General features: G+C 41.7%; 2 protein-coding genes and 1 long non-coding RNA gene across 7 annotated transcripts; 2 read left to right on the top strand and 1 right to left on the bottom strand.

Moving 5' to 3' along the window:
* Window positions 1-2,632: 2,632 nt before the first annotated feature.
* rnmt (RNA (guanine-7-) methyltransferase) lies at window positions 2,633-22,298 on the bottom strand. Of its 2 annotated transcripts, none has more exons than XM_021559717.2 (11): window positions 22,277-22,298; window positions 20,700-20,959; window positions 20,461-20,587; window positions 20,184-20,306; window positions 19,835-19,950; window positions 19,169-19,350; window positions 14,754-14,918; window positions 13,138-13,255; window positions 11,380-11,481; window positions 10,288-10,321; window positions 2,633-3,909 (listed from the first exon to the last, which is right to left on the bottom strand). In XM_021559717.2, exons 2-11 carry the CDS (start codon window positions 20,874-20,876, stop codon window positions 3,872-3,874), a joined length of 1,182 nt encoding a protein of 393 aa, XP_021415392.1. In that variant the 5' UTR covers window positions 20,877-20,959; window positions 22,277-22,298; the 3' UTR covers window positions 2,633-3,871. The 2 variants fall into 2 exon arrangements, with proteins under 2 accessions (XP_021415392.1, XP_021415391.1); XM_021559716.2 differs by lacking the exon at window positions 22,277-22,298 and adding an exon at window positions 21,459-21,775.
* On the top strand, window positions 14,868-16,594 carry LOC118946462. Its single transcript, XR_005041298.1, has 3 exons — window positions 14,868-15,170; window positions 15,347-15,354; window positions 16,360-16,594. It is a non-coding gene; the product is annotated as an uncharacterized LOC118946462 (long non-coding RNA).
* fam210aa (family with sequence similarity 210 member Aa) lies at window positions 21,559-24,989 on the top strand. 4 transcript variants are annotated; one of them, XM_021559720.2, is made up of 5 exons: window positions 21,559-21,907; window positions 22,698-22,735; window positions 22,902-23,310; window positions 23,854-23,965; window positions 24,123-24,988. In XM_021559720.2, the coding sequence occupies exons 3-5, from the start codon at window positions 22,931-22,933 to the stop codon at window positions 24,420-24,422; spliced, it is 792 nt and encodes a 263-aa protein (XP_021415395.1). In that variant the 5' UTR covers window positions 21,559-21,907; window positions 22,698-22,735; window positions 22,902-22,930; the 3' UTR covers window positions 24,423-24,988. The 4 variants fall into 4 exon arrangements, with proteins under 4 accessions (XP_021415395.1, XP_036826879.1, XP_036826878.1 ...); XM_036970984.1 differs by having other exon boundaries at window positions 21,772-21,907; window positions 22,882-23,310; XM_036970983.1 differs by lacking the exon at window positions 21,559-21,907 and adding an exon at window positions 22,136-22,155 and having other exon boundaries at window positions 24,123-24,989.
* The last annotated feature ends 2,864 nt before the right edge of the window (window positions 24,990-27,853 follow it).

Here is a 27,853-nt window from a genome sequence, read left to right as displayed (position 1 = left end):
GTTTTTCACAATTCCTGACATTTAATCCTTGTAAAAAATTCCCCGTCTTAGGTATGTTAGGATCACCACTTTATTTTAAGAATGTGAAATTTCAGAATAATAGTAGAGAAAGTTATTTATTTCAGCTTTTATTTATTTCATCACATCCCCAGTGGGTCAGAAGTTTACATACAATCAATTAGTATTTGGTAGCATTGCCTTTAAAATTGTTTGACTTGGGTCAAACGTTTTGGGTAGCCTTCCACAAGCTTCCCACAATAAGTTGGGTCAATTTTGGCCCATTCCCCCTGACAGAGCTGGTGTAACTGAGTCAGGTTTGTAGGCCTCCTTGCTTGCACACACTTTTTCAGTTCTGCTCACTAATTTTCTATAGGATTGATTGGGCTTTGTGATGGCCACTCCAATACCTTAACTTTGTTGTCCTTAAGCTATTTTGCCACAACTTTGGAAGTATGCTTGGAGTCATTGTCCATTTGGCCTCCCCCTTTATCCTCCAAACATAAATGGTCATTATGGCCAAACAGTTATATTTTTGTTTCATCAGACCAGAGGACATTTCTCCAAAAAGTACGATCTTTGTCCCCATGTGCAGTTGGCTTTTTTTATGGCGGATTTGGAGCAGTGGCTTCTTCATTTCTGAGTGGCCTTTCAGGTTATGTCGATATAGGACTCATTTTACTGTGGATATAGATACTTTGTACCCGTTTCCTCCAGCATCTTCACAAGGTCCTTCGCTGTTGTTCTGGGATTGATTTGCACTTTTCGCACCAAAGTACGTTCATCTCTAGGAGACAGAACACGTCTCCTTCCTGAGTGGTATGACGGCTGCATAGTCCCATGGTGTTTATACTTGTGTACTATTGTTTGTACAGATGAATGTGGTACCTTCAGGCATTTGGAAATTGCTCCCAATGATGAACCAGAATTGTGGAGGTCTACAATATTTTTTCTGAGGTCTTGGCTAATTTCTTTTGATTTTCCCATGATGTCAAGCAAAGAGGCACTGAGTTTGAAGGTAGGCCTTGAAATACATCCACAGGTACACCTCCAATTGACTCAAATGATGTCAATTAGCCTATCAGAAGCTTCTAAAGCCATCCGTTTCTGGAATTTTCCAAGCTGTTTAAAGGCACAGTCAATTTAGGGTATGACCCACTGGAAATGTGATACAGTGAATTATAAGTGAAATAATCTGTCTGTAAACAATTGTTGGAAAAATGACTATAGTTTGTTAACAAGACATTTGTGGAGTGGTTGAAAAAAAATAGTTTTATTGAGTCCAGAACAATCTGGCCTTAAATGGCGAGGTACTCTTATAATCTCTAACCGGCACAGCCAGAAGAGGACTGGCTACCCCTCATAGCCTGCTTCTTCTCTACATTTCTTCCTAGGTTCCTGCCTTTCTAGGTTGTTTTTCCTAGCCACCTTGCTTCTACATCTGCATTGCTTGCTGTTTGGGGTTTAGGCTGGGTTTCTGTACAGCACTTTGATAAATCACCTGATGTAAGGGCTGTATAAATACATTTGATTTATTTAATTTTAGAGTCTCCTAGCAATGTCTGAATACTTGTTTTTAATTTAACATTTCTAAAAACCTGTTTTCAGTTTGTCATTATGAGGAAATGTGTGTAGATTGAGGAACATATTTTTATTAATCGATTTTAGAATAAGGATGTAATGTAACAAAATGTGGAAAAAGTCAAGGGGTCTGAATACTTTCCGAATGCACTGTAAATGTTTATGTCTATGTTTGAAGTAGATGAGGAATGCAGTGACTATTACAGAGGGCTTTCATGGTTGGTTCATGGATGCATGAAGAGCATTCAAGGAAACACCCGTTTTCAATACCTCGCCTTGGGAGGATAACGGCCCTGAGCCTTTTTCTAAAATGTTATGTTGGAGAACACATTGGGAGGGATCTGAGACCATTCCTCTTTACAGACTCCTTCCAGGTCCTTGATGTCCTTCGTCAGTACTTATGGACTGCCCCCTTCAAATCAAACCACAGGTTTTCAATGGGGTTCAAGTCTGGAGACTAAGTTGTCAATTGCTGTTGATTTTGTGGCCAATAAACAATTTCTTTGTGTATTTTGTGAGCTTGAGGTTTTTGTCTTGCTGGAAGATCCTCTTGCGGCCAAGTTTCAGCCTCCTGACAGAGGCAACCAGGTTTTTTGGCTAAAATGTCCTTGTACTGGGTAAAGTTCATGATGCTGTTCATTATATAGTTGATCTTAAAAAGGGCCCCAGGACCAGCAGAAGCAAAATAACCCCTTAAAATCAAAGATCCACCCCACCATATTTTCCAACAGGTATGGGATTATTTTATGCTCATGCATTCTCATTTTGACGACAAACCCGCCACTAGTGTGTGTGGCCAAAGGGCTCTATTTTCATGTCATCCAACAAATGTCTGGGGTTTGCTAAATCGCATAGGTACTTGGACTGGAACCAGTGCTTTCGTCAAATATTGACCGCTAAATTAATATGATAACATGAATAGCGAACTCCTTTCACAATTTCAAATTCTGATGTCGCAATATACTGCATCATCAGGGGTAGACAACTAGATTTAGCCGCGGGCCCAAAAATACATTGTAATTGAACATGACAATCATTTCATACCTTGATTACATTGAGAGACGATCACATGTTATTTTATTTGTGGGAATACTTTGGAACAGGTTTCCTCAATTCAACTCATTTTAGGTAAATTCCTTGGGGGGGGCCAATGGGCCCTGGTCAATAGTAGTGCACAAGATAGAGAATAGACAGAACACATACACCAGGTAATCAACATAGGGTTACATAAAGGTTTGATGTGTTGATCAGGGTGATTACCTGAATCCTAGTTGAGCCTTAAAATACAAGGTCATCTTACTTCGAACATGCATTGATGCACTGATCTAATCCTCTTGAAGAATCAATTCAGCAGTGAGACTGGACTGCAGAGAAATAGGCTTCTACCTGGAAATAGTCCAAATCTGGTAGAAATGTGTGTTGGAGCCAGTACCCAAAGCTGCCCATCATTTGCAATTCTGAAATGTGAAAATGTATGACTACTTTGATGCCTGTGCTATGCATCCTTAAATGTCATTTAAGAGTAAGTAACACCATATTTATTATTTAAGTGATAATGCCCTCAAAGGCAGTGTTTGGAGGATATATTGGCATGGGTGTGTTGTCTCAGGCCAGCAAACCGTGCCAATATACCTTCCAAATACCAGCTTTAAGGGCATTATCACTTAAATAATAAATAGGATGTTATTGAAACTCTTAAAGGACTGTTGAAAACTAAAAGTTAGTCTAAAAAAAGTGAGATAATGTCTAGATGCTTTTTATAGTGGAGATCAAGGTTATAAATGGCCTGGCTGGGCTGATGAGACAGGATTGTGCAGTCAGATGGAACGGAGTAAATAGGCATTTTAACGTCATAGATTTAGCCAGTGGTAACTTGTGGAATAGACACTGGCTGGAATGCGCTTTTAACCAATCAGCATTCAGGATTAGACCCACCCGTTGTATAATACACATCACTCCAGTTAAAAGACATCACTAGGTTAAATGACCAGGATAAAGGTGAAGTAAAAACTGGACAGAGATATGCGCTACAGATGACGACAACAGTCTGGCTGTAGCTGATATAATAAGAACCAGAGGATAGATTGATGGATGGATAGGCAAGACAAGCTTACTCAAACCAATAATATTTCACAACAGGAAAACATTAAAACTACATTTTTTTTTACCATGCTCTGCAGTGGGCAGCAAGTAATTTCTTTAAAAAAAATCCCCCCCCCCAAACATACCAAACAAAAAAACAGTGTAATATTGACGAGTCGACCTGTCAAACTGGGGTTCTCTTCTCTGGCATTCAGGACATTTTCTCAAATGCAAACACCAGGTATATGCCTTAGAGAGAGAGATGAAGAGAGAGATGGAAGAAAGAGTTAAATTTAACAGGGTCCTCATTTGCTAGTGCAGGAAGAATATTAAAGAGAGATATTAATCAAACATAATTAAAACAACTCATTAGCAGACAGGCCACTGCAGTGTCACAACCTCAACTCAGAGCAGAAGAATTTGGTCCAACCAAAAATATTGACTTACATGTTCTTGATTAAAAGGCCTAGTGCAGTCAAAAACGTGATTTATCTGTGTTTTATTTATACAGTGCATACAGAAAATATTCAGACTGCTTCACTTTTTCTACATTGTTACGTTACAGCTTTATTCTAAAATGGATTACATTGTTTTCCCCCCTCATCAATCTACACACAATACCCCATCATGACAAAGCAAAAACAGGTTTGTAGAAATGTTTGTAAATGGATTTTTAAAAAATTTTTTTAAACGTAAGTATTATATTTACATAAGTATTCAGTACTTTGAAGTCTTCTTGGGTATGACACCACAAGCTTGGCACACCTGTATTTGGAGAGTTTATCCTATTCTTCTCTGAAGATCCTCTCAAGTTCTGTAGGGTTGGACACAGCTTTTTACAGGTCTCTCCAGAGATGTTTGATCGGGTTCAAGTCCGGGCTCTGGCTGGGCCACTCAAGGACATTCAGAGTCTTGTCCCGAAGCCACCCCTGCATTCTCTTGGTTGTGTGCTTAGTGTCATTGTCCTGTTGGAAAGTGAACCTTCACCCCAGTCTGAGGTCCTGAGCACTTTGGAGCAGGTTTCATCAAGGACCTCTGTACTTTGCTCCATTCATCTTTCCCTCATCCTGACTAGTCTCCCAGTCCGTGCCACTGAAAGAAATCCCCACTGCATAACGCCGCAACCATCATGAGTCACTGTAGGGATGGTATTGGCCAGGTGATGAGCGGTGCCTGGTTTCCTACAGACGTGACTCTTTGCATTCAGGCCAAAGAGTTAAAACTTGGTTTCATCAGACCAGAGAATCTTGTCTCTCATGGTCAGAGTCCTTTATGTGCCATTTGGCAAACTCCAAGCATGCGGTCATTTTACTGAGGCGTGGCTTCAGTCTGGCCACTCAACCATGAAGGCCTGATTGATTGGCCTTCTGGAAGGTTCTCGCATCTCCACAGAGGACCTCTGTCATGATCGGGTTCCAAGACACATCCTTGGCCAATGCCGCAGACATTTTGTTGTACCCTTCCCCAGATCTGTGCTTCGACACAATCATGTCTCGGAGCTCTACGGACATTTCCTTCAAACTCATGGCTTGGTTTTTGCTCTGACATGACCTGTCAACTGTGGAACCTCAGACAGGTGTCCCAAATCATGTCCAATCAATTGAATTTACCAAAGGTGGACTCCAATCAGGTTGTAGAAACATCATGAATGATCAATGGAAACAGGATGCACCTGAGCTCAATTTGGAGTCTCATAGCAATGGGTCTGAATACGTAAATAAGGTCTGTTTATTTGTAATAAATGTGCAAAAATGTCCCAAAATCTGTTCTCGATTTTGTAATTATGGGGTATTGTGTGTAGATTGATGAAGGAAAACCATGAATTTAATACATTTTAAAATAAGGCTGCAATGTAAGAAAGTGAAAAAAAAGTGAAGGGGTCTGAATACTTTCCCGATTGCACTGTGTGTCCACACTGAGGATGGAATAATACTGTGAAAATGATAAAGGCCCTTTTAGTTTAGGAGCTGTTTGAAAAGACTGCCTATAATTTCAGCCTGTTTAGGTGGGATGGAGTTTTGACCTGCCTGGTGCCATCACCTGGCAGTAAATTAGTTAATAGACCAATAAGAGAGTTCCAAACCCCTCTGCCAATAACAGCTAGTTTTCAGTTTTCAGACCACTCCCAAACAATCCTAGCTAAATTCTTGCTTGAGAAATTGCTCTTTGCTAAGAAACTATTTTTTGTTTTTATTCAAATGGTCATGAAGAAACAATCACAGTAAGGTTATGGGATGTTAACGTTTAACCGTTAATTGGTTAGCTGCTGAAAATACATGTCACCGGTCAGTCTATAGTGTTCATTTGCATAATTTAGTGGAATTAAATTGGCGCGCGTGTATTTCCATTAGTCTTCATGATTCTTGTTTATCACACAGCATACACAGCCTAGTTTGAGGAGCACCTGTCAGACAGCGTGAGAGCAACTCCTTAAAATGCTGGTACTGGTGTTAAACATGTGCTTTTGAGCACAGTCAATGCACAACAAATAATTCTAAATGTATGTTAAAAACTGTTTTGATGGTCACGATTTAAGAGGTACTATTTTTATTTCTCAAGCTCAACTCATAATTAAAGCGATTCATTTATAAAAGACAATCCCAGCATTTATCTCCTGTTCTATTGGTTTTCATATCAACTTTCTTTGAGATCATAGTGGAAGAACACTCAAAGCCTCAAAGATTATCCAATTCACAAGCCAGTTAGCTACCACATACATGTATTGTCAAACTGTAAACAGAGTAGCAGAAACAAAACGTGTGAAGCCTTTACTACAGAAAATATTAAAACAGACCAATTTGTGAAATTGTTCATCTGACATGTGGTTGCTTGAGGCTCACAGAATCAGTAGGCTATTAAACACTCACTCAAACAGAAGCAGGTTGGGTCCTATTTCTGTAGATATGCAGTACCAGTCATCCTATTTCTGTAGATATGCAGTACCAGTCATCCTATTTCTGTAGATATGCAGTACCAGTCATCCTATTTCTGTAGATATGCAGTACCAGTCATCCTATTTCTGTAGATATGCAGTACCAGTCATCCTATTTCTGTAGATATGCAGTACCAGTCATCCTATTTCTGTAGATATGCAGTACCAGTCATCCTATTTCTGTAGATATGCAGTACCAGTCAAAAGTTTGGACACTAACCTCAATCAAGGCTTTTTATTTTTACTCTGTCCTACATCGTAGAATTTAAAAAAAGCAACAATATTAAAAAGGTTCATTGCAGCCGCTTTAATCTCAATAGCAAATAATTTCTGGGTAACGATTAAGTACACTACATGATCAAAAGTATCTGGACATCTGCACATCGAACCTCTCATTCCAAGATCATGGGCATTAATATGGAGTTGGTCCCCCCTTTGCTGCTATAACAGCCTCCACTCTTCTGGGAAGGCTTTCCACTAGATGTTGGAACGTTGCTGCAGGGACTTGCTTCCATTCAGCCACAAAAGCATTAGTGAGTTCTGGCACTGATGTTGGGCAATTAGGCCTGGCTCGCAGTCAGCCGTCCAATTCAACCCAAAGGTGTTCGATGGAGTTGAGGTCAGGGCTCTGTGCAGGCCAGTCAAGTTCTTCCACACCGATCTCGACAAACCATTTCTGTATGGACCTCGCTTTGTGCATGGGGGTATTGTCATGCTGAAACAGGAAAGGGCCTTCCCCAAACAAACCACAAAGCTGGTAGCACAGAATCGTCTATGTCATTGTATGCTGTAGCGTTGAGATTTCCCTTCCCTGGAACTAAGTGGCCAAGCCCGAACCATGAAAAACAGCCCCAAACAATTATTCCTCCTCCACCAAACTTTACAGTTGGCACTATGCATTGGGTCAGGTAGCATTTTCCTGGCATCCGCCAAACCCAGCTTCATCCAGATGGTGAAGCGTGATTCTTCACTCCAGAGAACGCGCTTCCACTGGTCCAGAGTGCAATGGCGGCGATGTCAGTTCTTGTGCTAACGTTGCTTCCAGAGGTAGTTTGGAACTCAGTAGTGAGTGTCGCAACCGAGGACAGACCATTTTTACATTTCAACTTCACAATAACAGCACTTACAGATGACTATTCTACTGGCAATGTTTGTCTATGGAGATTGCATGGCTGTGAGCTCGATTTTATACACCTGTCAGTAACTGGTGTGGCTGAAATAGCAGACACCACTAATGTGAAGGGGTGTCCACATACTTGTATATATAGTGTACCTTACTGCGATTTTGACCAATTTAATTGAAAACAAAGAAACAAAAATAGCTTCTTAGCAAGAGCAATTTCTCAAGCAAGAATTTTGCTATGACTGTCTGTTAGTGATCTGAGTGGGGAGGGGAAAACCAAAAACTAGCTGTTATTGGCAGAGAGGTTTGGAACTCTTATTGGTCTATAAATTAATTTACCGGCTGGTGATGTTACTGTTGGCTCGGCCCTAATTTAAGTGCTATCGGTCACCTCTGGCCGCATGGCCAAGGACCAGTCAGCCATCCCACCCTCTGACGTTAGCCAACCTAGCTAATCAAAAATGTTCATTGATTAACCTCAGCTTGACTAACACCATATAGCTATTTATATACAGTAGCCTAGGTTTGTTTCATACACTTCTATTTGGGTTGAAAAGTTACACCTTCAAATGTTCTAAATGGAATGAAACCCCAGTGTTCTGTCTCTTATCGTATCCATCCAGGAATTCTCATTTCCTAGGTCTTTTGGCCTATTAGGCATCTCATTTTTCATGCTTGGTCTTGTAAGTTAACCTAGGACTTATACTGAACATTTAAGCACAACACGCAACAATTTTTTTTTTTTTTACTGAGTTACACTTCATAAGCAAAAAAACAGTCAATTGAAATAAATTCATTAGGCCCTAATCTATAGATTTCACATGACTGGAAAAACAGATATGAATCTGTTGGTCACAGACACCTTAAAAAAAAGTAGGGGCGTGGATCAGAAAACCAGTCAGTTTCTGGCGTGACCTCCATTTGCCTCATGCAGGGTGACATCTCCACATAGCGAGTTGATCAGGCTTTTGATTGTGGCCTCTTGTCCCCCTCTTTAATGTGCGAAAAGAACTGGAACAAGCGGTTTTACACGTCAATCCAGAGTATCCCAAACATGGGTGAGATGTCTGGTGAGTATGCAGGCCATGGAAGAACTGGGACATTTTCAGCTTCCAGGAATTGTGTACAGATCCTTGCAACATGGGACTATGCATTATCATGCTGAAACATGAGGTGATGGCGGCGGATGAATGGCCAGATCTCGTCACGGTGTCTCTGAGCATTCACTTTTCCAACGATAAAATGCAAAGGTGTTTGTTGTCCGTAGCTTATGCCTGCCCATAACACAACCCCACCGCCACCATGGAACACTCTATTCACAACGTTGACATCAGCAAACCGCTCGTCCACACAACGCCAATCACACTGTCTGAGGTTGTGAGGCTGGTTGAACGTACTGCCAAATTCTCTAAAAAAACATTGGAGGCAGTTTATGGAAGATAAATTAACCTTCCATTCTCTGGCAACAGCTCTGGTAGACAGTCCTGCAGTCAGCATGCCAATTGCACACTCCCTCAAAACTTGAGACATCTGTGGCATTGTGTTGTGACAAAACTGTATATTTTAGTGGCCTTGTCCACAGCACAAGGTGCACTTGTGTAATAATCATTCTGTTTAATTAGGTGGATGGATTATCAAGAAGCTGACAGGTGTGTCATATCTTGGCAAAGGAGAAATGCTCACTAACAGGGATGTAAATGAATTTGTGCACAAAATTTGAGTGAAATCAGCTTTTTGTGGATATGGAACATTTCTGGGATAATTTACTTCAGCTCATGAAACATGGGACCAACACTTTACATGTTGTGTTCATATTTTTGTTCAGTGTATATGTCTATAAATATGCTTTGTATGCGTATCCATTCATTTGACTAAGTTATTAAATAATACAAAGCTTTGATATTTGCTTCTCATGACCATTTCTTGATCTTTGTCGGCAAAAGCATAATACTTGAATGCGCATGGTTTTACTATACTGTTAAAAGGAATCAGATAGACTTTAATTATATTAATTGGATAGTCGATTCATGGGTCATATGTGAGTTATATAATATACACATATCAAAGATGACCCCACTACATCACCAGGCCAAAATGCCATCCCGCCAAAACAGGCTGAAATTTCAAGCAGTCTTTTCAAACAGCTCTTACACCATATACTTTTCACAATGTCACAGTATCACTCCAACCTCAGTGTGGACATATATATGAAAGTGATATTTTTGAGTGCACTGGGCCTTTAAAGTTTTATATTGCCCTATACGAGATTCTGTAGAGAAATCATTATGACAGTACTATGCCTAATATCCACGACCAAGCTAACAATTAATAACACCACTGCGTTGTCTCTAAACCAGAAAGACTATTGAAGTAAACATTATGTAATATACATTCATCTTTACATCTCTAGCTGCGAAACAATACATTTCAGCCTTTACTGACATTTATTACACTGTAAAATTAGATTAGAAACAGTAGATTAATACTTAGAATTATATCTTGAACTAATGACTAATACTGTTAGTAGAAGCAGTTAACAGGACAGGTTAGAAACCAAACCCATGGTACATACTTGTTGCCTCCCACTCAGACTTGCTCAATGTTCCCTGTACAGAACAGACAAGAGGCAATACAGAATGGTCACACGGCTGTTTCTGAACATGATCAAGTATTGAATATTCTAATGTTTCTGAACATGGTCAATCAAGTATTAGATAGTATAATGTTCATTCTAAAACACTGTCCTTAGGTACCATGAAAGACTCTTGATTAGAAATGCATCTATTAAATGTGTGTAAACTTTCACTGACTGCATCATTAACATTTCTTTAAGGGGCAATCTGCACTTCCAACAACAACAAAGCCCATCCCTCCACTTGTTTTGGTAAAATGATGAGGGATGGGACTGGAGAAAAGTAACCACAAAAAGAGACAGATCTATGGATCCAAGGGCTGATCATCCATGAGATCAAAAGTATAGTTTTAACCAGGTTTGGGGGCTATAGAGTGTTTGTTGACAATTTCATTATTTACCTTAGAGAAAACAAGGCAGTATTTTGGGTTCTGATGGGGTAGGACAGTTGAACTAATCCCATGAGGCATTTATATGTTATATTCTTCAAGAATCAATGGTTATAGCATTAATTTAACAGTCCAAATATGTATTTAAATAGCAGATTGCCCCTTTAAATAAAGTAGTTTCACAAAAGCTAAAAGGTTCAAAGTGATATCTCATGGTAATCTTAGCTTCCCCTAAGATTTATTTTAGCAGCAGTGACATAGTTGGCGTAGGGGGGGGGGGCAATGGCATGGTTTTAGAGGCCCTCTTGGCTGCGGAGATGAAATTGTAATGTTTTAAAACAAATTTACTGCAATTGTACACATTTTGCAGTGTTCTTATGCTGTCTGAGTGACTCAAACATTTTCAATAAATCAATGGATGCCATGAAATGTGTTTTATAGACTCTCCCTGACTGTCTTTTTTATTTTGGTGATTGTTAGTTCTTGAAGATGATCGTATTGAAAAATATATTGTTCCGTTATCTTTTCTACATACTTTGGTGGTTTAAGTTTACACTGAAAACACTGCATCTAAATATCTATTGTAGTCATGGAGTTGTGCTTGTCAATATGAAAACAGGTCCCAAGACATTCATTCTCTTACCAACGGCAGCCTGACATTAGGGCTGTCAGCCTTCTCCTTGGCGTGATCATAATCATCAAGGTTGTCTGAGGATGACTTGTTCTTGTTGTCTGTCGGGAAAGACTGACACAACAACACAATTACAGAAACTTCCAAGTTCTATTGAGCCAGGTAGAGTCACAACGTGTGGCCGTAGACTCTATAAGGGGTCTATAATACACTACGGATACATGAAGAGACTTGTCCTTGGTTACTGATGTTAAGAACACCTCTTTCTCTGCTGAGGTCCTAAACAGGGACATGATCAATTTGAAGGCTGTCGCTCCAGGCTAGTGAAGACTTGATCTTGTTTCCAGATGCTACACAGACACACGCTATCTGAAGAACGGACTAATCCTCATGTCAAAAGCTATGGGACATCATTGAAACATAAAAAGTTTGCTTTAATAAATTAGTGTGACCTTTGTATTGCATTCACCTAAAGTACAGCTTTTCTGTCCAGATTGGAACTGTTTTACCTTCACTTCATATCATTAACAGAGGTACTGGTGTGTCTGTACCAGAGAGAGCCATATCATTAACAGAGGTACTGGTGTGTCTATACCTGAGAGTCATCATACATTTTATATTTGAGATTCTTCAAGTAGCCACCCTTTGTCTTGATAACTTCGCACACTCTTGGCATTCTCTCAACCAGCTTCATGAGGTAGTCACCTGGAATGCATTTCAATTAACAGGTCTGCCTTGGTAAAAGTTCATTTGTGGAATTTCTTTCCTTCTTAATGCGTTTGAGCCAATCATTTGCGTTGTGACAAGGTAGGGATGGTATACAGAAGATAGGTCTATTTGGTAAAATATGACGACAAGATCAGCTCAAATAAGCAATGAGAAACTATAGTTCATCATTACTTTAGGAAAAAGGTCAGTGAATCTGGAAAATATCAAGAACTTTGAAAGGTTCTTCAAGTGCAGTCGCAAAAACCATCAAGCGCTATAATGAAACTGGTTCTCATGAGGACCATCACAGGAAAGGAAGACCCATAGTTACCTCTGCTGCAGAGGATAAGTTCAGTAGAGTTAACTGCACATCAGATTGCATCCCAAATAAATGATTCACAGAGTTCAAGTAAGAGACACATCAACTGTTCAGAAGAGACCGTGTGAATCAGGCCTTCATGGTCAAATTGCTGCAAAGAAACCACTACTAAAGGACACCAATAAGAAGAAGAGACTACCACATTATTCTGCAGCGATACGCCATCCCATCTGGTTTGCGATTAGGGGGACTATCATTTGTTTTTCAACAGTTTCTCAACAGGACAATGACCCAACACACCTCCATGCTATTTTACCAAGAAGGAGCGTGATGGAGTGCTGCATCAGATGACCTGGCCTCCACAATCACCCTACAACCCAATTGAGATGGTTTGGGATGAGTTGGACCGCAGAGTGAAGGAAAAGCAGCCAACAAGTGCTCAGCATATGTGGGAACTCCTACAAGACTATTAGAAAATAATTCCAGGTGAAGCTGGTAGAGAGAATGCCAAGAGTGTGCAAAGCTGTCAAGGCAAAAGGTGGCTACTTTGAAGAATCTCAAATATATTTTCCATTTGTTTAACAGTTTTTTGGTTACTACATGATTCCATGAGTGCCATGTCATAGTTTTGATGTCTTCACTATTAATTTTACAATGTAGAAAATAGTCAAGAAAAAGTCAAGAAAAACCCTTGAATGACTAGGTGTCCAAACTTTAGACTGGTAGTGTATATTGATCCCCACCTCCAGCGCTTGCATCCTCTGCATCAACATCTTGTGCTGGTCGTTCTTTATGTGCTCCTCAAAGAACTGGGAGAACGTTTTCTTAAACACCAGACGCATGTTGTACTTCTTGGCCATCCTGTCAATAGAACACACTAGTTTAGCTCTCTGGTGATATAACAAAGTATATTTACAAGAATCTCAGACATTGTGACACTTGGGATCATAACATAAAACAACTACAAAAAGTATTTACCATTGAATATAAAGACATTATCAATGAAAGCATTATTTTTGTGAGGTCAAGTTTTGCCAGGTGCATGACTGATTCCATGTCATACTTTGTCCACCAACTTCTGGTATCTTCTAATATTACAATATGACTAAAATACCAAGTCAAGACAGTTCCCTGCCTTCCTACAAAATGTTAAAAACAAATGTTATGCCCAGGGGTTGGAACCGGTTACCAATTCAGGGAACAGAACAGAAAACCGGAAAATAAAATGTTTAAGGAAGTGAAACAGAACTTGGAATGAAAGTCATCCATACCGTGATTTTAAAAGCATGGGAACCTGTTAATACCAATATTTTAAAAGCATGGGAACCTGTTAATTCTGATATTTTACATTCCATAAATGTTTTTCTAGTCCCACAAAAAAAAACGCAACAAAGCGCATATGCAAAGCCCTCGCCGTCTCACTGAGAAACATATTCTACTGTCCGCAGTCTGAACATCTGCTCTAGTATGTGTGGTGTTAAGGCTACTGTAGCCCCCCCCCCCCCCCCCCCCCCTCTGAAGCCCAGGCTACTGTACTGACGTTACAAGCTTAATTATTAGCTAGAGTATTAGCTAGAGTAGAATGGATTCACTTTTTCAATGTTAGTTAAAGATACTATAGGCCTAGTTCACATTTTATGTTGGATTATTATTATTAAAAAGGTAAGACGTGTTTTTAATTCTGGTGCCGCTCTGCATACACAAGCTTGTTAGATAGCCGTAGCTTGTTAGATAGCCGTAGCTTGTTAGATAGCCGTAGCTTGTTAGATAGCCGTAGCTTGTTTGATAGATGTAGCTTGTTTGATAGATGTAGCTTGTTTGATAGATGTAGCTTGTTTGATAGATGTAGCTTGTTTGATAGATGTAGCTTGTTTGATAGCTAGCTCAAAGGACATTCAAAGTTCCTCCAAAGAAGCGGCTCCTCTCTGTAGGTCCTAATTCAGATAATGCATGTCATAACATGCCCAGCGCTTCAAGCCTCCTCCTCAACACGCTCTCACTCTCTTCCCACCCGCAAAGTTTCAGTCGCATCTTGCGCCATAGGCTACACTTCTGTTCAACACACATGTAAACAACTAGCTTGCCTTCTCTATCCGCACTGATTGGTGAAGTAATGGTAAATGTAAGGTAAATGTAAAAAACGTAATTTCACAGGTTAATATACACCAGTACTTTTTTGGGGGGTTCGAACAGGTCCAAAACTTTATTTTGCTGGTCGGAACAGTGTAAAAGCCAAACCAAATGGTGGTTCTGTTCAGAATGAAACGATTGGAAATGAATTTCAGTTCCAACCCCTGGTAAAGACATTCAATTTTCACAAGCAAGTGGATTCACTTGACCAAAATGTCACAACACTTACTCTTCAAACAGAGGGAAGTAAACCAGGAACTCTGGGACATTGACCACCCCCTCCAGATTGAAGTCATACTGACAACCGAACAGAGGGTAGTCTCCCTTCTTCTGAAACGTCACGCTGAACACCTCGTTACCAAAGGAGTTAGAGTCTAAGGTCTCCACACGCTTCCTGGAGGGGAAAAGAACACAAGCCATCAAGTCTATAAATCATGTCATCAAGCCACTGACAGTAACCATCAGGTTGATACCATGTTATCAAGCCACTGACAGTAACCATCACACCAGCAGGTTGATATGTCATCAAGCCACTGACAGTAACCATCAGACCAGCAGGTAGATATCATGTCATCAAGCCACTGACAGTAACCATCAGACCAGCAGGTAGATATCATGTCATCAAGCCACTGACAGTAACCATCAGGTCGATACCATGTCATCAAGCCACTGACAGTAACCATCAGACCTGCAGGTAGATATCATGTCATCAAGCCACTGACAGTAACCATCAGACCAGCTTGTTGATACCATGTCATCAAGCCACTGACAGTAACCAGCAGGTAGATATCATGTCATCAAGCCACTGACAGTAACAATTAGACCAGCAGGTAGATATCATGTCATCAAGACACTGACAGTAACCATTAGACCAGCAGGTAGATATCATGTCATCAAGCCACTGACAGTAACCATCAGACCAGCAGGTTGATATCATGTCATCAAGCCACTGACAGAAACCATCAGACCAGCAGGTTGATATGTTAACAAGCCACTGACAGTAACCATCAGACCAGCAGGTTGATATCATGTCATCAAGCCACTGACAGTAACCATTAGACCAGCAGGTAGATATCATGTCATCAAGCCACTGACAGTAACCATCAGACCAGCAGGATGATATGTCATCAAGCCACTGACAGTAACCATCAGACCAGCAGGTTGATATCATGTCATCAAGCCACTGACAGTAACAGACCAGCAGGTAGATACCATGTCATCAAGCCACTGACAGAAACCATCAGGTCGATACCATGTCATCAAGCCACTGACAGTAACCATCAGACCAGCAGGTTGAAATGTCATCAAGCCACTGACAGTAACCATCAGACCAGCAGGTAGATACCATGTCACCAAGCCACTGACAGAAACCATCAGACCAGCAGGTAGATACCATGTCATCAAGCCACTGACAGTAACCATCAGACCAGCAGGTAGATATCATGTCATCAAGCCACTGACAGTAACCATCAGACCAGCAGGTTGAAATGTCATCAAGCCACTGACAGTAACCATCAGACCAGCAGGTAGATACCATGTCATCAAGCCACTGACAGAAACCATCAGGTCGATACCATGTCATCAAGCCACTGACAGTAACCATCAGGTAGATATCATGTCACCAAGCCACTGACAGTAACCATCAGACCAGCAGGTAGATACCATGTCATCAAGCCACTGACAGAAACCATTAGACCAGCAGGTTGATACCATGTCATCAAGCCACTGACAGTAACAATTAGACCAGCAGGTAGATATAATGTCATCAAGCCACTGACAGTAACCATCAGACCAGCAGGTTGAAATGTCATCAAGCCACTGACAGTAACCATCAGGTAGATACCATGTCATCAAGCCACTGACAGTAACCATCAGGTAGATATCATGTCACCAAGCCACTGACAGTAACCATCAGGTAGATACCATGTCATCAAGCCACTGACAGTAACCATCAGATCAGCAGGTCGATACCATGTCATCAAGCCACTGACAGTAACCATCAGGTAGATATCATGTCACCAAGCCACTGACAGTAACCATCAGGTAGATATCATGTCACCAAGCCACTGACAGTAACCATCAGGTAGATACCATGTCATCAAGCCACTGACAGTAACCATCAGATCAGCAGGTCGATACCATGTCATCAAGCCACTGACAGTAACAATTAGACCAGCAGGTAGATATCATGTCATCAAGACACTGACAGTAACCATTAGACCAGCAGGTAGATATCATGTCATCAAGCCACTGACAGTAACCATCAGACCAGCAGGTTGATATCATGTCATCAAGCCACTGACAGAAACCATCAGACCAGCAGGTTGATATGTTAACAAGCCACTGACAGTAACCATCAGACCAGCAGGTTGATATCATGTCATCAAGCCACTGACAGTAACCATTAGACCAGCAGGTAGATATCATGTCATCAAGCCACTGACAGTAACCATCAGACCAGCAGGATGATATGTCATCAAGCCACTGACAGTAACCATCAGACCAGCAGGTTGATATCATGTCATCAAGCCACTGACAGTAACAGACCAGCAGGTAGATACCATGTCATCAAGCCACTGACAGAAACCATCAGGTCGATACCATGTCATCAAGCCACTGACAGTAACCATCAGACCAGCAGGTTGAAATGTCATCAAGCCACTGACAGTAACCATCAGACCAGCAGGTAGATACCATGTCACCAAGCCACTGACAGAAACCATCAGACCAGCAGGTAGATACCATGTCATCAAGCCACTGACAGTAACCATCAGACCAGCAGGTAGATATCATGTCATCAAGCCACTGACAGTAACCATCAGACCAGCAGGTTGAAATGTCATCAAGCCACTGACAGTAACCATCAGACCAGCAGGTAGATACCATGTCATCAAGCCACTGACAGAAACCATCAGGTCGATACCATGTCATCAAGCCACTGACAGTAACCATCAGGTAGATATCATGTCACCAAGCCACTGACAGTAACCATCAGACCAGCAGGTAGATACCATGTCATCAAGCCACTGACAGAAACCATTAGACCAGCAGGTTGATACCATGTCATCAAGCCACTGACAGTAACAATTAGACCAGCAGGTAGATATAATGTCATCAAGCCACTGACAGTAACCATCAGACCAGCAGGTTGAAATGTCATCAAGCCACTGACAGTAACCATCAGGTAGATACCATGTCATCAAGCCACTGACAGTAACCATCAGGTAGATATCATGTCACCAAGCCACTGACAGTAACCATCAGGTAGATACCATGTCATCAAGCCACTGACAGTAACCATCAGATCAGCAGGTCGATACCATGTCATCAAGCCACTGACAGTAACCATCAGGTAGATATCATGTCACCAAGCCACTGACAGTAACCATCAGGTAGATATCATGTCACCAAGCCACTGACAGTAACCATCAGGTAGATACCATGTCATCAAGCCACTGACAGTAACCATCAGATCAGCAGGTCGATACCATGTCATCAAGCCACTGACAGTAACCATCAGACCAGCAGGTAGATACCATGTCATCAAGCCACTGACAGTAACCATCAGGTAGATATCATGTCACCAAGCCACTGACAGTAACCATCAGACCAGCAGGTAGATACCATGTCATCAAGCCACTGACAATAACCTCAGTCAAAGGCTGTGAGTATCACTACATACACTAAAGTGGTTCCTGAGACATTAAACACTGCTCAAGGCATTGAGAGATCTAATAATCTACGCAGAATGGCTCAATGGTGAACGTGCAAAAAAATGTCAGAATTCAGATGCCATTGTTTTAGCACTACCCACCGAGTTCGTAAGCTACAGTGTGCGACATGGTTCAAATGTGCCAATATATCAGCACAAGCTACCTTTAGTTTTTTTCAAATTGTCGGCATCTTGAAGCTGAAATTGGTATCATGTATATGGTGCAAATGCCCATAAATTAAAAAAAAAAAAAAACACACCACTAACCGGGTTTCCACCAACCCTTTAATGCGAGTAAAGTATGTTGGAAGAATAAAATGTCACGATAGGCCTCAGAAAGAGCACGTCGGTAAACTTTCCAAATGTCGACCAAACAAAATACACTTTTTGTCTCTAAAATGAATTATGCGAGAAATAGTGGTGGAACTGCCTTTACGGGCAAACATTGATAATAAGCATTTAATTGAAGTAAACTTGGGAGTCACGGGATATGTTGTGTAGTCCTCCCACTATGACTCGTCAGGAAACCATGCAGTTTACAAGGCTACAGATGAAACAAGTTGAGATGAACTTCACAGGGTGGTGAAAGTTCCTGGTGATGAGCTAGATGCTTCTTTCCAATACATATTGAGGGTCTTATTTTGGTGACATGATGAGCGATGCTTGACTGCCGTTTGACTAATAAAAATGGCCATAATATCATGTAGGTATCCTTCCCAACCTCTGCCAGCCGTTGGCACACTCGCTATATAATCAAACAAAATTTGTGACAAAAGTATCAGTTGTCTCAATTTGAAAATGCAATGGAAACCCATAACATTTTTTTTTTGGTACTGAAATTAAATGTAAAAGTTATTTTTTATGTGCACTATGTCATCACGCACAGCCATTTCAAATATGTCTGGTGTGGTGCCTATGAAGTATGTACTTACACCAGTTCATATGCATCTGGTGTGGTGCCTATGAAGTATCCTCCTGGTCTCAGCCTCTCACAGGCGTTCTTCAACATCAGGTCCGCCTGCTGCTGAGTCTCAAAGGAGTAGTGGTACACAAACTGACAGCTGGTCACATCAAACTCCATCTTAGGATCCTTCAGCTTGTCTGTCAGCAGCTCCTGAAGAAAGAGGGGAAACAGATTAAATACCACCATGCAATGTTGGTGGTATCAAGAGGTTGGAAGAATGTTGTGAATGAATGGTGCCTCTACACCGGGCAATGTGACACGGTGCCTCTACACCGGGCAATGTGACACGGTGCCTCTACACCGGGCAATGTGACACGGTGCCTCTACACCGGGCAATGTGACACGGTGCCTCTACACCGGGCAATGTGACACGGTGCCTCTACACCGGGCAATGTGACACGGTGCCTCTACACCGGGCAATGTGACACGGTGCCTCTACACCGGGCAATGTGACACGGTGCCTCTACACCGGGCAATGTGACACGGTGCCTCTACACTGGGCAATGTATGAGTGAAAGTTACATTTATTTCTGCACACAGAACATTGTGATATTCTGATTTTCTAGTTTTTACAGACCAAAACAAATGACCACTGTGTTGTATGTGTAGAGAGAGAGGGTGTGTCTGTGTGTACCTTGGTACAGTCGGCTGTGATGAACTCTGCAGAGAAGATACGCTCGTTAGGATGACCCCTCTTCCTCATATACTCATAACGAACCTGGCACTGCTCCACTGACACTGCTGCTATGTCTGAGAACACAACATGAAAAATAAACAGTAGTTCACCCCAAGGCTTCTTTTCAACAGGCCTTCCCCCATTTCTCATGTCCTCTGTACCTACTGCTCAGAACACCAGTGAGGAGAGGACACAAGCAATCGAGGGAAGACTGAGAAAGATCTTAGATGTGGTTGGGAACAAGCTTTTTGTAATCATGCTGACTGTTAGACAGAAAAAAAATGGCTAAATATTGTCCTGTCCCTACCTGCACAGACCAACCGGCTAATGTGTCCTTTCCTCCACTTGAGCAGGTCTCCACCTTTCCCACAGCCCAGATCCAGAACAGACAGCTCTCTGCGGCTCTGACGTACCGTGTCCAGGATCTCACCTGGGAGGATGGGAGGGACCACTAGTTTACAAGATATCATAACCACAAAGATAAAGACTAACTGAGTGCAAACTCACCCTGAGGAATCTTCTGTATTTAAATCAGCTAGCAGATGAACAGTGGAAACATTTTTAATAGTAATTTAGAATCTCACCAATTAGAACACTTTTAAGCCAGTTGTTGAAATTCCTCATGTAGAATATTCTGCTCTGGCTCCTGGCAGCGAGGCCGGTCTCCTGGAGCGTGTTGTAGTGGGTCGCCACCTTCTCTCCATGACCATGCTGGTACATGGGGGGGGGGAGAGATCGAGAGAGGGAGATGATTCACTGATATCTCATTCAATAGTTATCTAATTAATCAGTTCAGATCCTTTCTAATTCATCCATTTCTTACCTGTTTCTTAGTTGGAGAGCCGTCATCCTCTTCCTCATCGTCATGCTTCCTCTTGGTGGTAGACTTCTGTCCTGTACTGGACCCACTGTTTCGGTCTGCACTGGAAGACAGATGCCCATTCCCACCCTCTCCTGTCTCTGTCTTGGACAGGTCCACAGCCTGATCAACCTCTGCCATCTCCACTGGTCAGAGAAGAGTCAACTTTGGCAGGAGTGTTTTGTCAAAATAATTGCAATGGCACGTTCAACTTCAGTAAATTTCTGCAAATAATTTGTAAAATCAAGAGATGTTATTTACTTTCACAGAACAAGGTAGCTAAGGTTATATGCTAGTGAAATGCATCTTCTAAGCTAACATTACTGGTACTTGGTTTTTCAAATGTATCTAAATTATTTAGCTAGTTAGACAGTATGAAAGTGCCAGTTGAAAGCTGTTTGTGTTCTGTATATGAGATGAGCAGCTTCTGAACTGGAAAAAGATCAATAACAACAATGTGTAACTTAGTTTGAGTGGAAGTAGCACCAGCTAGCTGGTTACAGTAGCAAGCTAACTGGCTAAGAATATTTCATCCTGGATAGCATCATTTGCACATATGAAAAACACACTTTACAAGTCGCTTGGTGCAAAGAGCAAAGTACAATGTAATTATTTAAACGTGTTGTAAACATTATGGGGAAAAAAAGCTAGCTAACGAACGGCACTGTACATTTAGCTACAAGACCGCATAACAATGTTAAAAACCACAGTATTCACACTCACTTGAGTTTTCCGCCATTAAGCGTTTGCGACGGTCGTCATTTTGTAGTTTCCAACACCAAAATATACGGTATCCCGCCCCCTACTGGCCCGGAGTGTGATGGATGCTTTTTGATGACTGACTGCTGTTATGTAACATTACTTTTTCTCACATTATCTGTTAGCTATAGGGGAACACATGATGTAATATGTGAAGAAAATCAACATGCTTTCATTGTGTTTTGTGTGATCAAGTGATGCTTTCAATTTTTGTAGAAAACGCAACAAACGTCAGTGGCGAGTTTGGTGGTGCAGAGCTGCCGGATGTCTGGACTACTCTTCCCACAAATCCTTGCGGGCCTATCACTTGACGCAATATTTATGCGACGTGAGGATTTTCTGCTGAATGCCAGAAGGACAAATCGAAACTTTAGCCTGGGTTGAAAGAACGAAACACCATGTCGGATTGTCAAGTACGTTCATTTAAGTATATGTTGATAAATGTACGTTTTGTTGGTGGCTTACATTGTGTGTTGCCATCAACGTTGTGCGATGTTTGGGGCCTCCCGAGTGGCACAGCGGTCGGTACTGCATCTCAGTGCTAGAGGCGTCACTACAGACCCTGGTTCGATCCTGGGCTGTATCACAACCGACCGGGAGTCCCATAGGACATAGCACAATTGGCCCAGCGTCGTCCGCGTTATGGGAGAGGTTGGCCCGGGTAGGCCTTCATTGTAAATAATAATTAGTTCTTAACTGGCTTGCCTAGTTAAATAAAGGTTAAATTAAATTAAAATGTTGCTAACTAACCCCTACGGCTAGTTAGCCAACGACGTGCGTACCTCGATCATTGAGTTTTGGTACACAAGTCCAATGGAACGCTGCGTTCGCCTTGCAGTATTGGGTTGCAGAAGCAATTGCAGTGCGTTCTGTGTAATCGGAAGTATGCATCCAATTGTAGGCGTAGACTTGAACAGAAATCGTAGAAAATGGTGAATGATGAACTGTTGTTGCACAAATATCCACGAACAAGTGGATTACATAATGGAAAAAGTTTGATTGCAGAATTGGTCAAGGTGTTGCTTATCTTTAAACTATTAATGCAATCCATGCTTTGATTTGTGTAGCGATCAGCGAGCTAGCTACATGAAATTGTGGTTCAATACCTAGATAGAAGTTCATTGAACATGAGTGAGTGATAAAACATTGAGTTGGATGGTTATCCTAGATAACTAGCTTAAGTTTGCTTGTCTTCCATTTCAGCAACTGGATCAACTTTACTGAACCGTTATTCAACTAAGGTAGCTATGGCATTGTTCTGTTTTACACATTCAACATGCACCAAGTATTACACTAGTCGCGTTAATGTCATCCATCAATAATGATTGGTTTTTAGCTATGTTGTTGAATAAAACGTGTGAATACAAAAACGCTCATTGGAACCAAGTGTGTGTTGTTTTGCTACAGAGGGTGGACTTGGCAGCAACAGTAAGAAGATGCAGCATCTCTTTAACCAGAGAGCGTTGTGGCAATCAGCTGCCCTGCGCTCCATGCTTCTGGGCCCAGTTACCTTGCAGCCGTCCACTATCTTGGGTCCACGGATGGCCTCCTACTTCCTCGGGAACTGTTGCCTCATCCCCAGCCCACGCTGGGTGAGCACATCAGGAGCAGTGTGGACCACAGCACCCCGTAAGTCCACCACGGAAGAAGGCCATAGCCAGGCTGACCCAGGCCAGGAGGATATCCTGGGGGACCGGTCCATTGGGCTGGTCCAGAGGTTCAGGAGAACTCTAAAGCAGTATGGGAAGGTCATGATTCCCCTTCACCTCATCACCTCCTCCATGTGGTTTGGGACATTTTACTATGCTGCCATGCAGTAAGTTTGATTTAATCTTTATCTATGTAGGGAAGTCCCAATGTCCCTTTTGCAAGGGAGCTCTGTATCACAAAAATGCAGCATGAAATACAAAGTACATAATAAGGAACACGATATTATAACAAACAGTTCTATGCTACGCTGCCATGCAGAAAGTTACGAGTAATAAAGTTGTACAGCAATCTCAAAATATTACTTTGCAAACTGAAATGAGAGGAAGGGACAAAGACAAACCCATAAACATTCATGTACAATGTGAGATGTTTTTCTGAGGCTGTTTCTGTTACTCCTCTCCATATGGGCATTAGTGATAATGGGCTTTTCTCCATCCCCCGGTCAACCTGAGGTTACTGGCTGACACAGACGCAGCTGAGTCTCATTTAGATAGACAACCCTGATTGTTTAATCAGAATAGTGTATGCCTGGCCTGCTTTATTTAGGCTCAGACTAGGCTGGGCCCAGTGATGGTCATTATTTTAGTTGTTGACACTTGACTGACTTGATGTGTCATAGAAAATTAACCATATTAAATGAACCATTTAGGGGTATAAATGTGGTTCCGTTTCTGGACTATGTTGGATTCCCGGAGAAGCTTGTTAAGCTGTTGGAGCATTCCCAGAGTGGCTATGCACTGACTGCGTATGCCATGTACAAGGTAAGAATGCTCATCTCATTACACGTTTGGACAGCATGTTGGACTGCATGTTGAACTATGGCAGTTCTTTTGAGTGTTGGCCCAGAGCTAAATCACCACATTCATCTAAACACATCATACAAATCACATTAACCACAATGTCCATGTTTATTGCCAGATTGCCACCCCAGCCAGGTACACCGTGACATTAGGGGGGACATCCCTCTCGATCAGGTACCTCCGTAAACATGGCCACATGACCACCCCACCGCCTGTTAAGGAGTATCTGCAGGACAAGATGGAGGAGACCAGGGGACGCCTCTCTGAGAAGATGGAGGAGACCAAGGACAGGTTCTCTGAGAAGATGGAAGAGACCAGAGATCGTCTGTCGGGGAGGATTGGGGATAACAAGGACAAGTTGGCAGAGAAACTCCAAGAGACCAAAGACAAAGTGTCTTTCAGAAAGAAGCCGGAGTAGATATCATGTTAATTCCTGGATATAATTAAGTAGATGTTCATATGGCCACTATAGCCCTTCAAAAGGATGGGTGGACACATCGCCCTAAACTGACTTCATCAGACGCCACATACTCATAACATCTAAGCATTTCTCTTCTCACCTCCACGTCTGCTTGATTGCAAATAGTAGGCTGCTGCACCTGCTCAAATAGCAAAGGTTACAATGCATCTGATAAGTAAGGAGAAAAAGTTAAATGAAGTTAAAAGTAGGAAAAATACATATGTTGAAAAATGGGTGCTATATTTTCTGGGAAATATTTGGATGAAGGAGTGATTCCAGAAGAACATGGTCTGTGTGGTAGAGGAGTGGGCTTTGAATTGTTTCACTGCAGAAGTAGACTATTAAACACTTAATGTCCCCAGTCAGTCACAACCACAACATTCACACTGGCTCATGTTACAAGAAGGTTATTGTTGTTTTTACAATGTTATATTGAGAGCTGTATCTGAAATATTAAAAAGTACTTGTCGTTCATTGGCTTTCCAATTAAAACTGAACTGTGCACAGTAAGATGTGCTACATGGTTTTCTAGGTTTGATTTCAGCTGAAATACTCAAATATAAATGTGTTATTGGTACAGTCTTAACCATGTTGGTGACGTTTGGAGTAGGAAGCCTTAATGTCAAACTGATCTTTTCTTTTGCTTTTAGTACACCACCATTACATTCAAATCAAATATTATTTGTCACATGCTTCTTAAACAACAGATGTAGACCAACAGTGAAATGCTTACGGGCCTTCCCCAACATTGCAGAGAGAAATAATAACAAGGAATAAATATGCAATCAGTAACGATAACATGGCTGTATACACGGTGTACCAGTACTGAGTCACTGATAACCTGGCTATATACATGGGGTACCAGTACTGAGTCACTGATAACATTGCTGTATACACGGGGTACCAGTACTGAGTCAATGATAACATGGCTGTATACACAGAGTACCAGTACTGAGTCAATGATAACATGGCTGTATACACACGGTACCAGTACTGAGTCGATTTGCAAGGGTACGAGGTAATTGAGGTAGATATGTACATATAGGTAGGGATAAAGTGACTAGGCAACAGGATAGATCATAACCAGTAACAGCAGCGTATGTGATGAGTCAAGAGTTAGTGCAAAAAGTATCAACACAAATGTAAACACAACATGTGAAGTGTTGGTCCAATGTTTCATGAGCTGAAAAAAAATCCCAGAAATGTTTTATACACACAAAAAGCTTATTTCTCTCAAATGTTGTGCACAAATATGTTTACATCCCTTTTAGTTTGCATTTCTCTTTTTCCAAGATAATCAATCCACCTGACAGGGTTGGCATATCAAGAAGTTAATTAATCAAACTGCATGATCCTTACACAGCTGCACCTTGTGCTTGGGACAATAAAAGGCCACTCTAAAATGTAAGGATCTGTGCACAATTCCTGGAAGCTGAAACTGTCCCAGTTCTTTCATGGCCTGCATACTAACCTGTCATTTATAGCCAGCAGCATACCACCCTGCATACCACTGCTGGCTTGCTTCTGAAGCTAAGCAGGGTCCCTGGATGGGAGACCAGATGCTGCTGGAAGTGGTGTTGGGGGGCCAGTAGGAGGCACTCTTTCCTTTGGTCTAAAAAAATATCCCAATACCCCAGGGCAGTGATTGGGGACACTGCTCTGTGTCAGGTGCTGTCTTTCAGATGGGATGTTAAACGGGTGTCCTGACTCTTTAAAGATCCCATGGCACTTATGGTAAGAGTAGGGGTGTTAACCCTGGTGTCCTGGCTAAATTCTCAAACCATCACGGTCACCTAATCATCCCCAGTTTCCAATCGGCTCATTCATCCCCCTCCTACAACTATTCCCCAGGTTGTTGCTGTAAATGAGAACGTGTTCTGTCAACTTACCTGGTAAAATAATGGATAAAAAAATTTCACCAATTGCATGTGTGGGCTGCTATGGATTGACATGTACAACAGCTTGTTCCAGTTTACGCCAATATCCAGCAACTTTGCACAGCCACTGAAGAGGAGTGGGACAATAGGCCACAATCAACAGCCTGATCAACTCTATGTGAAGGCGATGTGTCATGCTGCAGGAGGCAAATGGTGGTCACACCAGATACTGACTGGTTTTCTGATCCATGTCCCTACCTTCTTTTAATGTATCGGTAACCAACAGATTCATATCTGTATTCCCAGTCATGTGAAATCCATAGATTAGGGCCAAATGAATTTATTTCAATTGGCTGATTTCCTTATATGAACTGTAACAGTAAAACCTTTGAAATTGTTGAATGTTGCATTTATAATGACATGCCACTGACTTTGAGTAAAGCCAGAGTTTCTATGTATGCAGATGACAACACTATACACATCAGCTACTACAGCGACTGAAATGACTGCAACACTCAAAGAGCTGCAATTAGTTTCAGAGTAGGTGACAAGAAATAAATTTGCCCTAATAATATTTCTAAAACTAAAAGCACTACACCCTAAACCTCAACTAAATCTTGTAATAAATAATGCGGGAATTGAGATGACTAAACATATTGATGCAGTAGTAGCTAAGACGGGTAGAAGTCTGTCGATAATAATAAAGCGACGCTCTGCCTTCTTATCAACAAGGCAGGTCCTACAGGCTCTAGTTTCTACCTTCTTAACAACACTATCAACAAGGCAGGTCCTACAGGCCCTAGTTTCTACCTTCACAACAACACTATCAACAAGGCAGGTCCTACAAGCCCTAGTTTCTACCTTCTTAACAGCACTATCAACAAGGCAGGTCCTACAGGCCCTAGTTTCTGCCTTCTTAACAGCACTATCAACAAGGCAGGTCCTACAGGCCCTAGTTTCTGCCTTAACAACACTATCAACAAGGCAGGTCCTACAGGCCCTAGTTTCTACCTTCTTAACAACACTATCAACAAGGCAGGTCCTACAGGCCCTAGTTTCTGCCTTCTTAACAGCACTATCAACAAGGCAGGTCCTACAGGCCCTAGTTTCTGCCTTCTTAACAACACTATCAACAAGGCAGGTCCTACAGGCCCTAGTTTCTACCTTCTTAACAACACTATCAACAAGGCAGGTCCTACAGGCCCTAGTTTTTACCTTCTCAACAACACTATCAACAAGGCAGGTCCTACAGGCCCTAGTTTTGTTGCACCTGGACTACTGTTCAGTCGTGTGGTCAGGTGCCACAAAAAAGGAATTAGGAAAATTGCAATTGTCTCAGAACAGGGCAGCACGGCTGGCCCTTGGATGTACACAGAGAGCTAATATTAATAATATCCATGTCAATCTCTCATGGCTCAAAGTGGAGGAGAGATTGACTTCATCACTAGTTTTATTTATGAGAGGTATTTTCATGTTGAATGCACCGAGCTGTCTGTCTAAACTACTGGCACA

The sequence above is a fragment of the Oncorhynchus mykiss genome, chromosome 32 (assembly GCF_013265735.2).
Source record: "Oncorhynchus mykiss isolate Arlee chromosome 32, USDA_OmykA_1.1, whole genome shotgun sequence".
Classification (NCBI taxonomy): Eukaryota; Metazoa; Chordata; class Actinopteri; order Salmoniformes; family Salmonidae; genus Oncorhynchus; species Oncorhynchus mykiss.
This window is presented reverse-complemented; position numbering and strand designations above follow the sequence as displayed.